We start from the raw sequence: 13,038 nt of genomic DNA, 5'->3' as shown, positions 1-13,038 counted from the left end.
GGGTCCTTCCTCCCCACCCCACCGCGCTGTATTTGTTTTCGAGGGAGCTGCCAGGCCCGCTGCCTCGTCTTGGGCGGTGTAAAGTCCCTGTCTCAAACTGGGCAAATCGCCGCCCGCGTTCAAAGTCTAAGCAGGGGCGCTATCTCAGGCAATCTGTAGAGAAGAGCTGATTATTGCTTCTGAGGCTCGATTGCCAATAAGTTACTAATAAATAACTTCAGGGTTTAGGATTCTGAAGCCTTTCCCAGCCAGCCCACCACCCGTCCTGCCGTTTCTCTTTCTCTCAGCTTTGCATGGGGAATAGTAGGAGAGGAAATATATAGGTAAACGTGCTAACGTTTTAAGGAAAGCTACCCGGTTTGCTTGCTTTTTGCATTACAGATTTAATGCAGCCTGGCCCTATGCGTGCCATTCATACCATACATTTAACGCCCCCCCAAAAAATAAGACTCATGGGAACTGTAGTTTAGCCCTTCACAGGGCTACAAAGTCCAGCACCCTTAAAAACTACAGTCCCCAGAATTCTTTGGGGTGTACTTTAAATGTTTTGTGCGTATGCACGCTTGTAAAATGTCTTCTCAAGTAAAGAAATGGCAGTTCTGCAGTGTTTTCCCCTGTATATTTGCTCAATGAGGCTTAGTGCCCAATATGCACCTTTAAATCCATTACCTAAAATTAAATCCTATATAACACAAGTGCGCTTAACTCAAGAGGATTCATGTCTTGAGGTGTACTATTAAACTGATCTTGAGGTCCAACTGTTCTTAATAATAGTTCACTTCTGAATAAACATGCAAAGGATTGCACCATTAAAACACTTGAAAATGTAGATCCCTTTTACAAACGTACAGACGATATTTAGAAATCAAAACCGTTCTTACAAAAAAAAGAAGCCAAACAACCCAGCTTAAGTAGAAACGCCATTTACCTTTCAGTTACCGTACTCTCCTGCTTTTTAACCAACACGGAAAGAAGGACTGAATAACCACACTGTCCGTGGAATCATTAATTATCAAACGTGAGAGAGTTGGGGGGGGGGGAGGAAACTGGTTTACTTTGCAATACACTTTTTAAAAATATTATTTCACTCTCGTTGTCCTTGTTACCAATGTGCATTTGGTAAGACAAAAAAAAAAAAGGAAGTACACAAACACACATGACGCCATAGTTTCTGTACAGAGCTCTAAAATGAGCTGCGATGTTATTATCTACAAGAGGTGCTCTTGGGCCGAAGAAAGCAGCTTGGGGCTGCTGTCACTTCCCCTGTGCTGCCCACCCCAGCTGCTTTTGGCAGGAGCCAAGGGAGAGAGGATGGGGCCCTGCATACATCTGTCCACATGTGCATGGGCTTAAAGATTTCTCTACAGTTCAAGTCCTTTGAGCCAGAGTTAGCTCCCTGTGGAGGGTTCTAGAAGTCCTGCCGCGGGGTGTGAGTTAGACTGTGCCTCCGCAGATCACAGTTTCGCCTGAACACTTTGCCGCACTGCTCACAGTTGTAGGGCTTGATGTCTGTATGGGTGAGAAGGTGAGTTTTCAGGTTACTTCTTTGATTAAAGGTTCTTCCACATGTGGGGCATTTGTGTGGAGATTCCTGTTCAGATTTGAAGCAAGCAAAGGATTAAACCCTTTACAAACTACCTGGTTTACTGAGTTTCTCAAAACGTCTCTTGTTATATGCACACACCCTCCCCAGTTTCGTTACCCTTCAAAACACCCATGCCATAGCGGGAAATAAATCTTCACAAATCCTAAGTGCCCCTTCTCAGGCCTAAATGCCATGGAAGTGGTTTCCACATAAGGCTGCAATTCTAGGCACATTTAAATGGGCAGTAAACACCACGGAAAACAATGTTCACTTCTTAGTTATTTTAAAAAACAACAACAAATAAACCCAAAACAGGATTAGGCTGTATGTGCATTTGTAGCCTGATCCTATGTGTGTTTACTTAGAGGTAAATCCTATGGCATTCAGTGGGATTTACTCCAAAGTAAATATCCATAAATTTGAAGATGATTAGAGTCCTGAAAGTAAGGTGAGGATCCTAGCATGCTTGCTGCCCAGTCATAAGCACATTTAACTGGAAGTAGGTCTCTAAAAATAAAATAGAGAGCTTGTCAGGGATAGTACATATAAGCTTGGATTGGACCAGCGAGATGTGGATTCGTATTCTTCTTCGGCCAGAAAGCTCACCAGGTGAACTTCTGCCAATCCCCTATATCTCTAGCTAACCTACTGCACAAGGTTGTTATGAAGATAAAAATAAACAAAGAGGGAGGAAACAAGTATGCTTAGGAGTTCAGCCCTACTTGAAGACAAGTTCTACTGAACTTATTAACAGTTTACTTCCCAGTAAATGCATTTGGGGGGGTGGCAGGGGTAGCTCATGTATCTGCTGTAGGTACAAGATCACAATTCTTTGCAGCCTGATCCTTATAGACATTTAGTCGGAAGTCAGTCCAGCTGAGCTCACTGGAACTAACTCCCCAGTAAGTGTGCTTAAGATTACAGCCTTAACAGCAGGGATATATCTTCTTGCCTGTCAAGGACAATCCTCACTTCATCACATTTCCCCATCTCTAGGATCTACTGAAAAATGCTTCTTGCTAATCCACCCAGCTTCCCAGGGATACTTGCATCATCTCTATCAGTGAAAAGCTTTCCACAAAGCAAGTCTTTTTTAATCTGAGCTGTTAAAAACAGAGCATACATTTCATCTGCTTCAGAAGTGTCAGACTTCCCAAAGAATCTTTTCCAGCTATGGAATATGCAAGTCTTAAATGAACTGATGTTCAAACCAACACACGTTTACTCAGAATAAAATCCTGTTAAATTCAACGTGACTTACTCTCAAGTAATTGTGCATTGGAACACAACCATAAACAACTTCTGCAGGCTTCTTTAATCCTTCTAAGATCCCAGTGTGCTTATTTTCTTTACCATAAAGAATGAGTCAAGACAATTTACACCCCCCAAAAATGAATTAAATGACTCTGAACAACTGAAATAAAAGTTCAGACTGTGTCATATTTTCTGCACAATGAAACGAAGTGGAGGTCAGTAGTGGATAAATTATCTAATTTAAATAACCATCAACACCACTCCTCTGGTACAGTTACATGTCTTTACTTATTCATAATGAATATTGCTATGTATAAAGAGTTGAAACAGAATTAAGATAAAAATAAACTGTCTAGAGCAATATGGATCTAACCTTACCTGCATGTGTAAAGTTTTATGAACTGCTAGAGTCCTGGACTGGCAAAATCCTTTCCCACATTCCTGACATTTGAACGGTTTTTCTTTGGAATGGATATACCTAAAAGCCAATACAGGCATTTGGAATCAGTATGTGTAGACACAGAAAGAGCCATAACAGTTAGCAGTAGTCTCTGGGTAGCTCAAGTATCTGGGGGGAAATTATACTAATGGGACAATGCTATAAATGTTGACTCAGAAGTAAGTCTCACTGAGGTCAATGAAGCTTCCTTCCAGGTAAGGGTAAACGGTTGCAGCCTAAGCCTAACTCAACACTGAAATCTACTTTTCCAATTTTCTTTTCAGAGGTTGTTTTCTGCAGCCACTTGACAGTAGTTTCTCCAAAGCGCTTCATTGCCCTTTTCTGCTAACAAATTAAGGAGACAATCCTAAACACACTTACTACAGTGTATGTTCTACTGAGAACAGTGGAACTTACTTCTGAGTAGCAATGCACAAAAGTCCTATGTAAGTATGCAATCTTCCACATGTGTGCACTGGGACTTGCTTTCAGGTGAACATGTAAAGGCTGTGGTCCCACTTGTTCCAGCTGAGGTCAGCTGGAATTTTGCCTTACTAAGTTTATAGAGCCCCACAGGATCTGGCCCACAGTTCATTATCGTTTGATGGGATGAGAAAAGGCAGAAAGCCCTTGAGCTTCTCAGAGCAAGCAACAGAGGAAAAGGGCCATTTGTACACTGCTACAAACACATTGTAAATGTTGTTTCTCTGGCATGTATGGGACAGAAAAGAACAAACATCCCATTAGTGTTAGGAAATACTCATTCCAAGGAACATACTGCCTTCTCTCTGCCCCTCCCCTTTGAGTTTTGATCCACATTTGCTAGGCTATAAATCTACTGAATTTTTTCTGCAGCTTCCTTACTGGACTTCTATCAAATGTTATTTCTACAGAGGTAAAATAGTTTGTTGTTGCTTTTTTGCTGGGATCACCAAGCCTTTATCAAATCCTACAGACTAGAAAAGAAAGCAAAAGGGAAAAGATTGGAAATGCCATCAGGAGGTACGGATCAGATGCAGAGCCCTGGAAAGAAGTGTCATGAAAGCCAACCACCTTGAAGGCACCCCTCACCCTCAGTTGGGCCCACTGAAGTGGAAGAAAATTGCTTCTGATCAACGTCACTTGATTCTATGCAAATCAACCCAACACTCCCAGTCCCAACCTTGTTCCCTGGGAAATAAATCCAACCGGCGCCCCTCCTACATATTGAGAACTGCCCTGTTAGTTAGGGCAGCATTCTAACAACACCAACCACCTCCCTATTGCATACAGGAGGCTGAGAAACAGTCCTTTCTCCTCTAGGCCTATCTAAGTGGGTTTAGGGGGAAACTGGAGCCCAGGACTTGCTGGTTGGCACCTCAACCTCACCACTAGGCCATCCATCATAAGGCTTAATTTCCCAGGGAAATGGAGGGTTGGGGAGTGGCTGGATCCTGCATGGCATAACCCCGTGGGCACCCTTTTCTCCAAAGAGGCTGGAGCGAGGGCAGTAGCCCAACAGTCCCCCTTTTGAATCTCCAGCGGAGCTGACCTGTGGTCGCGGAGGTGGTCCTGCCTCCGGAAGGCCTTGTGGCAGATGTCGCACGTGTAGGGCCGCTCGTCCGTGTGGGTCCTCTCGTGGATGAGCAGGTTGTAGGACTTGGTGAAGTGGCGCCCGCAGAACTTGCAGATGAACTCCTTCTTGGTCTTGGAAGGCAGCCTGCCGCGCGCCGGCTTCCGGTCCGGGGAGAGCTTGCCCAGCGCCGCCGACAGGGGGCCGCTCAGCTTGGCCAGCTCGCCGTGCGCCGCCGCCGCGGCCTGGTGCGCCTTGGGCGGGTCCTCCTGCGTGGCCGCCGCCGCCAGGTTGGCGAAGTCAAAGCGCGGGCGCTCCTTGCGCAGCGCCGGCAGGACGTGCGCGATGGCGGCCGCCTGCTTGGGGTGGAAGAGGTGCGTGGCGAAGGGCAGCGCCGGGAAGGGGAAGCGCTCCACCAGGCCCTGCGCCGCCGCCATCTCGCTCAGCGCCGAGCAGCGGCTGATCTCGGCCGGGCCGCCGCCTCCGGCCGTGGCGGCGGCCGCGGCGTAGCAGCCCAGCGTCCAGTGGTTCATGTGCATCGTGTGCACGGCGCTCAGGCCGTACAGGCCTTGCAGGTGGTCCACGGCGGCCGGGAAGGTGTTGACGGCCTGGAGGAAGGAGTAGTTGGTCAGCTGCAGAGACGGGTGCAGCGGGATCGGCGCCGGCAGCGCTTTGCTCCCCATCGTCCCAGCGGCCGGGCCTGGCCGTGGAGGGCCGGAGGCGACCCGCGGCTCCTCGGGGCGCACGCACGGGCGCAGGTCCTGAGCAGGGACAGAGGGAGGGAGGGGACCAGAAACAAAACAAGAAGCAGGTTATTGCAAGGGCAGCGTCTACACGTGGATTTGACAAGAGGGGCCTGGTTTTAGTACAGTTGCAGGCCCCTTAAGACGAAGTACAGTAGAATTAAACAACATTCACAACAATAATGCGCAACCAGGATAACTAATTAGGGGACCCGAATGAGAGGGCTGTAGTTAGAGCGGCGAATAATTCAGACTCCGAATTGATCTCGCTGGTGAAGCGGGCCCCAAACCGGCGGAATCATATATAATGTTCAGAAATGCAAGCAACTTTGGGAGGGAACGGCATTACCTGGAAGAGGCCAACGCAAATAAAATATCACCTGAAAATATCAAATAGCAATTAAGCCGGCCAAGCGCACGGACCCCTGAAACACACACACTCCGCAATTGGTTTAGGCAGAGTGACTCTTTCTTTCCAGTATCGTAGATGGATCAAGAAATCAAAGCCGAGTTTCCTGGCAAGGGCTGCGTCTGCGTGCAAGGTCACGAGGACTAGAATCTTTGAAAGCGGCGGCGGCGGGGGGATCCCAGGTCCATCATTTCTCTGAATGCGAGTTGTACTGATGACAGAACTGACTACAAAGTCCATATTTTTGAAACGACCCAGGAGGAGCGCGATGTGCCGGCCACTTAACCCTCGAAGCGGGTGTCCTGCAAGGCTGGAGGCTCAGGACAGGAGCCGTTTGGAAGCGGGGGCTGCTTTGGTGTGCGGTTTCTGCGTCCTTGCCATAGCGCACACAGTGGTGGTGTAAGCAGGGAAGTTCGCGCGCCCTTACAAGCGAGCTACTGACTCCCGTCCAACATGAGCGAGCTTCACAAATAGATTTTTTTTAAGGCGTTTGGCTGCGATCCTGCTTGTTCGAATGGACTTTTTATGCGCCTAGGTGGGGAGCAGGAGGCTCTTTAAGAGCTCATGATGTCTGAAGAAGCGATAAGTCATGTCAGGGGCTTGCGGGGGAGGGGGCGGAGAGGGGAAAGTGATAAATACTCGCTGATTCCCTCGCTTCACAGGGAAATATGTGCGAGCACAGTGCATCTAACATGGCTCCCGACTCATTTAACCAGTGAAAACGGAGGGGGCCCCGATCCCACATTACACGAGAGTAAGGCTCATTGAGTCGATTTAACTTCCTTCCACCATGCAAAGGGCACACGAGGTCCAACCAGCACGATGGCAGCTGCTTTGAATTTGGCTGTATTATGGATCACAGCTACCTACCACCAGCAATCCTTTCAGAAGCTGGCCTGGGTTGTAAGACTGAATGAAGATGCCGATGCCCCATCTTGAAACACTTCCAAACGCGCGCAGCCCGATCCAGTGCATTTCCCACCAAAGGATCCTATTATGTAATAAATAGGGGTCTCATTGACTACAAGGGGGCTTGCTCTCAAGTAAGCAACTCCACCTACGGGTAAGGCCGATGACCTGGCCCATGCTTTCATGGAAGAGAAATCCGGTTCAAATTAATGGACGTGACTTCCGAGGAAACATAGGTGGAGGGCTCGTTCGCCTTGGCGGAGCTTGCTTTTAAGCAGGTGAGCCCAGGATCGCAGCCTGGGCCTCGAATTGGCGCGCTTGCCCGAGACACCCATCATCTCAGGAGGGCAAAGGGGGTATAAAACGCCAACCGAACAGGGCCGGTCATTGCTGAATGAAAGGGCCAGAACAATTACAACTTGGGGGCTGTTTCTTTCGTCGCATCTACAGATTATACAGGAGTGGGGGGGGGGTCAGCGCCTGGGATCCTCCTCGCCATTGGAAGTCAGTTCCACCGGCTCCGTCGGAAGTGTCCACGAGGTTTCAATGGCGAGGCCCTGAACTGGTATAGCGCCTTTTCCCAGGCCTTGGAAGTCGTCGGCTGAGGTTGGCCTGGCGGGGGTTAGTCAGGGGGAGGGGAGCAGAGGGGTCTCCATGGGCGGGGAAGCAAAGGTCCAACGCGGGAGGCGAGGAAAGGAGGGGCTGGTGGCTCTCCTTGGTGGGGTTGCCCGCGCCGCCCGCCTTGGCCCTCCCCGGTGCTGCTGCGCTTATTTTTCTTCCCTCAGCGACAACTCATTAATCAAGATAATTGAAAGAGAGAAAAGCAACACTTCCCCCGTCGCCCCTCGACGCCAAGCGCTCCAGGCTCGGAATACCCCCTCCCTCCTCCTCTCTCGCAGATCCCTTTCAGCTGGCCAAGGCGCCACCCAAGAGGGACACCTTCAGGGTCTCTCCCAGACGGCCTTCAGGGAAAGGCGAGTAGTAGCCGCGCGCCCTGACCAAGGGGCCAGCTGGGCGCTTTTCTGCAAGGGGAAACACCCGCCCGCCCCATTGGGAGTCCATTGGAAGAGCCACTTCGCTCGGGGATGTTTTCTGCGACAGGCAAGCGCCACAGGGCGCTGCCCCGAGGATCTCCCACATGGGATTCAGCTCCCAGGCTTCCAGCAGGCAGCCGGACCTTAATCTGGGGTCGAGGTTATTTTGGGGGGGTGCTTTAGCCCCGCAGAAGTAGCATTGGCAAGCACTGCCCTGCTCGCTCGAGGAGGCAGGCGAGGCTTACTCTTTCGCCCCCCGCCTTTCTCTCATCCAGCACTGCAGTTTCGCGGCCATTCCTGCCCCAGGATCTTGGCGGCTCTTCCTTGCTCCGCTTTCTTATTGCATTTGGAACGTCCCTGCAGCCTCCCGAAAGGAGTGTGGGAAATGTGATACTTCGAGAAAAATAAAAGCGGCCCTAAAATCCAATTGGGAGTTAAGCATTTAAACGGGCTTCTGGGACGGGCTGGGGCTCGGCCACATCTGTTAGTCCCGCTCGCTCTCACAAGGCAATTTTCGAAAGAAAAGAAATAAAGCCTTCAGATGCTCCTTTCTAGGCATCCCCAGATACTTTCTTCTAAAAAAACACAATAATAATCCGGTTGGAAGATGCTCACAAGAGCTTAACCGAGCTTTATTTCAAATGCCTGGTCGGAAAAAAAAAGCTACCGGTTCTCTATCCCCGAATTGCGCCTTGCGACCTATTAACAAGCCCGGGGAGGGAAGTGAAAATAATCTGATTCCCCCCCCCCTTCTTTAAAGGCATCGTCTTTTGTTTTTGTATTTCAAAAAATAGAGGATCGTGAGGCTGGGTTATGAGTCTGCAGGGGTAACCAGTTTGGATAGAAGCGCTCCTGGGCGCAAAAGGCTTCCTTGATTTCTCCAATGGCAGCTGTAGGCCTCTGCACCGCCAGTTTGCAAAGAGGGAAGGAGGAGCAGAGACCTCAGGGTCTTATACGTGTGCCAACATAAAGCGCACTTGATCGTGCATTATTTTCCTCTTTTGCATCAACATCTGATGGGCCAAAGGGGCCGAAGTGCCCTGGTTGCCTTCGGCCCGGTTTCCCACTCGCGCCCGGGCGGAGCAGAGCTTTGCTTCTGGGGATTGGTGGGGGGAAGGACGGACCATTTCTAAATTAATGCAGCGCTAAAAAGGGGTAGCAAAAAAACCCAAAACAAAACACGCAGCCTCTTCCTTGCCTCTGGTATGCGATCCGAGTGCGCAGGGAAGGGAGTTAATGAGCGGTGTGTGACAGTCAGAGGGTTTCACTCAGCCCGTTCAACCGAAACTATTAACTCCCGTTCCCCCCCAACGACTTTCCCACCACTCATCACTTTCCCTTTTGCAAATAAATAAATAAATGCACAAATCATGGCGCCCACGCCACCACCACCACCCCCTCGACACTGCAACGCGACCGCACAAGGGCTGGCTATCCTGATAAGAGACATCGCCTCGCAGAGATGGGAAGCAAAAAGGAAAGAGGTTCGTTTACTTTTTCCTGCTGGAGCTCCCATAGTGCCAGGGTCAAGGGGCTTCCAGACTTACTCAAGGGGGTCCTTTCCTAACGAGGGGGGAGGGGATCCCCTCTCCATCTGGGCTGGACTGCTTGATTTAGATAAAACATCATGCTGCAGGACCTTGACACAAAAAATTGAAATGTACGCTTGAAAGAAAAACATGTTTTCTCGGAGATTAAAAGGGGGGGGACACACACCCAGAAAGCACGTGATTTTTTAATTTAAAAAAACTCTTTCTGTTCTGTATTAAAATAGCTGTAATGCATAGCACCAAAGTACTAGTATTATGCCTAGGTATTTATATTTCAGATGTGCAGCTTTTACACGCCCACGACGCAATTTGTCCCCAAACACTTTCACCGCACACATTTTCTAGAAGCCCTGCGGATTTCGATGGTCCTTGTTTCCAAGCAAATGTGCTAAGGATAGAGACTCCAATTTCGTTTTGACATTTTCCTTCGAAGCGGCTTGAAAATTTGAGTCGGTTTAAATGTTTCCCTCACAGATCCTAAAAACACATCCATCAGAAACTTAAGTGCTACTGATCTAATTAGAGTTTACTTCCTGCTGCTGTGCTGCTTAATACACATTTAAGTGAAACAATCCCAATGAATCAAGCGAGAGTTACTTTTAATGTTAACCTGTTTTAAGACCGAGGGCCGGGACTCGGGGATTAGGCCGCTCACATAAAAATCCAGTTATGGTTTATTTTATATTAATTGTTCTCAACAAAGTTGAGGGTTTTTTGTTTAACACCGACATTTTCGTTTCTGATTAAAGGCATATGATGAAAAAATACGCCACTTTTCGAATATAATTTTAGTTTTTTATTTAAAAAAAGCAAATATATTCAGAGCTTCCCATTGCAAGAAAAAAAGACAATTCGATTAATGTTTATTTGGAAGTAGGTTCCATTTATTTCAGCACAATCCTAACCATTGCTACTCAGAAATGAGTTCTGTTGAATTCAGTGGGGCTTGATACTAGTTAAACCACTGCAACTTCATTCCCTAGTAAGTGTTCATACAAGTATGATCTTTAGGCGTACATTTTATAAATTTACGTGGAAAATAGTAGCGCAGGTTTTAGGAGAACCTGCTCATTTACATGGGATCGCCTCTCTACTACAAGATTTTGCCCACGCTTGCTCTTTGATTCAATGGGATATCCATTACAGCCTATAAGTTTTGTTTAAAAAAATGCTAAAGTTTACTTTCAAAGCCACGTGTTTAAGTTGTGTAATATTCACACCGATCTTGTTTTTGCTTCAGCACAACCCAAAGGTGGTATCTTTTTAAAATAAGACATAGCAGAATTTCTCTACCTGCTGTATCCATACTGATGCATAAGGCAGTATTTCACAGAATCGAATGAAAACAAGGCGTAGGACTGCACCCCGAACAACGTTAGATACAGACTTTACTGCCCTCTGAGCCATCTTGCAGGCTGCAGTCCTATATTCACAACCCTCCATCCGCGGAAAGCAAGCAGCGCAGTACAAAGTAAATACGTTTAAGTGCCAAACTTGACAATGAGAAAGTGTGGGGGTGGGATGGGGGTTGAAATTAGGCCAGAAAGTGCAGTGTTTTCCTTTGAGAGCCCACTGGTAGTCAGGGTGCGAATCAAACACGGATGTTATTTAGACACACTGTCACTTCCCTTTCCACTCCGAATCCTTAATTTAATTAAGGCCAGTGTCTGCAGAAAGAAGAGTCTTCCCGGCGTGATCTTTGGCTGGCTCTGACTCGCTTTTTCAAGGGCTTCCGACGGCTAAGGACTTGAAAGGAGTTTTTGCTTGGATGTCAGAGGGAAATAAATAACCGCTCTTGGTGGGAGAAGGCTAGGAGCCCGCCGAGGGTCTCAGCTATCAGGTAGGCAAACGCCGGCTGAAGTTGGGGGAAACTATCCCTGCCAGATCCCACAGATTTGTATTGGTTTATCCTCGCCAAAACCAAGACCTCCGTCCCGCTCCGGCGTTCCCAAAGGCTATCTCGAACAAATCAAGAGGAGGAAAGGAAATCTTTCGCCCAAGATTTGTTGAACGAGCAATGCGACTTCACCTGGCTTTCCTGGAAGCCTTCGGAGTGCGAACTTTCTAAGGCGGGGTCTGGAGGCCCTTCCACTTGCCCGGAGCGTTATGGAGCGCGCAGAACACAGCCGGCTCTGTGCACCGAGAGACAGGTCTGCCCCTGTTCTGGTGTGAGCCGCCGGGAGTCAAACCGAAAGTAAAGGCGAGGAGTTGCTCGCTCCTCCTCGGCGAGAGACCGAGCTGGCTGACAAAGCCCTCTGCGGCCAGCCCGAGCTCTACACGCGCGCTTACTCCGAAGGAAGTCTCCCTGCGCTCAGCGAGCCTTACTCCCGGGTAAAACGCGCAAAGGATCCCAACAGTCACATTACTAAGTGCAAGAAGGTTCTGGTTGTTGGAGAAGCCCGTTCCTGGACGGTTCCGAGGGCAATTCTCCGGGTTGGGGTTCCCTGCGGAGCTTAGAATCGGGTCCTTCCCCTGTTCTGCCCTGTTCTGCCCCTTCCTGCCCAGATCCCTCACTTCCCACCCGCAGGTGCCCCGTTCCCAAGCAGGGCGACCATCCCGGAGCTGTCACTCTACTACCTACCTCCCCCTTGCCAATTTCTTCCGACGGGGCCTCCGCCTCGTCCCCGGACCCACGTCCTCCCGGCGCTCCTCAGGCCAGCAAGTGCCTTGGCGGTGTCATTAGATCCACTCGAGAGAGGAGCTCGCTCAGTGGAGCCGTCGAGTCCCGGGGGCTCCGGGCATGTTCCGAGGGGCGGCTTCCGAGGAGTCAGAGGGGCGGCTCCAGGAGGCCTCCGGCCCGGGCTTTCAGGCTCCCCCGGCGGCTGGGAGACGGCGAGTCAAGTGCCGGCATAGAGCTTCCCCGGGAGCCCCGTCCTGCCTTCGGCTCCGGCGGAGCTCGGCGCGAGTCTGGACCTCCCCCTCGCGGGTCCATCGCATTTCAGCGCTCGCCGCGGCGCGGGCTCTGTCCCCGCCCGCAGTCCCTCCCCGAGCCCCAGCAATTCGAACGCTCGCTGCCCCAGCGTTCGAAACCACGCCCCCCTCCGAACGCTCGAGAGGTTGCGAACGTTCCGAGGGCCGCCCCTCGAAGCCCCGCCTCTCCGTTCCACCACCACTGTTTACTTCTGTTTGGATAGCAACTTGGCTTTAAAGGGGCAGAGCTCCTTTCTCTCCCCCTGCACCCCCCCCGCTCCACACTTTCGCTCCCCACCCCCAACGTTACCTAAGGTGACTTTTTCCCCTTTGAGAAAACACGATCAGTGCATAAATCAAGATCTTCCTTCCTTAATGCTTCTGGCTACTCCAACTGCAGAAACTTCGGTAGCTGTCTCTCAGGCTAAGCCCTAGAAGTTGGACGTGTCCAACACACCGTTTTCATGGACTAAATATGCTGGCTATATGTTCTCTATACACTCCGAGTAATACCTTCAGACCATTAGCAGTTTTTTCCTGCTTCGTGTGAAGCAGATCAATGTGAACGCGATAGTTTAGAAGGCTTCTTTGAATTCTCTAATCCTATATTTTCCCTCCCCTCTTTTCTCCCCCCCTTCCTTTGCCTCTTCTTT

The 13,038-nt window shown here is 49.6% G+C and overlaps 1 protein-coding gene across 3 annotated transcripts; it reads right to left on the bottom strand.

The window, feature by feature from the left end:
• Positions 1-1,034: 1,034 nt before the first annotated feature.
• Positions 1,035-12,500, bottom strand: OSR2 (odd-skipped related transciption factor 2). Of its 3 annotated transcripts, none has more exons than XM_083623631.1 (4): positions 12,057-12,500; positions 4,810-5,591; positions 3,218-3,317; positions 1,035-1,509 (listed from the first exon to the last, which is right to left on the bottom strand). In XM_083623631.1, the coding sequence occupies exons 2-4, from the start codon at positions 5,511-5,513 to the stop codon at positions 1,435-1,437; spliced, it is 879 nt and encodes a 292-aa protein (XP_083479757.1). In that variant the 5' UTR covers positions 5,514-5,591; positions 12,057-12,500; the 3' UTR covers positions 1,035-1,434. The 3 variants fall into 3 exon arrangements, with proteins under 3 accessions (XP_083479757.1, XP_083479755.1, XP_083479756.1); XM_083623629.1 differs by having other exon boundaries at positions 1,035-1,591; positions 12,057-12,476; XM_083623630.1 differs by lacking the exon at positions 12,057-12,500 and adding an exon at positions 5,954-8,596 and having other exon boundaries at positions 1,035-1,591.
• Positions 12,501-13,038: the final 538 nt, after the last annotated feature.

The sequence above is a fragment of the Podarcis filfolensis genome, assembly GCF_964270895.1.
Source record: "Podarcis filfolensis genome assembly, chromosome: 7".
In the NCBI taxonomy this organism is placed as follows: Eukaryota; Metazoa; Chordata; class Lepidosauria; order Squamata; family Lacertidae; genus Podarcis; species Podarcis filfolensis.
The sequence above is the reverse complement of the archived record's forward strand: the minus strand, read 5'-3'. Positions and strand labels throughout refer to the sequence as shown.

Coding starts and splice junctions, on each gene's coding strand:
- OSR2 (XM_083623629.1), bottom strand. CDS start 5,513: ATGGGGAGCAAAGCGCTGCCGGCGCCGATCCCGCTGCACCCGTCTCTG. Junction 3,318..4,809: donor GACCACCTCCGCGACCACAG/GTCAGCTCCGCT, acceptor ATTGGCTTTTAG/GTATATCCATTCCAAAGAAA. Junction 1,592..3,217: donor ATAAAACTTTACACATGCAG/GTAAGGTTAGAT, acceptor AAATCTGAACAG/GAATCTCCACACAAATGCCC.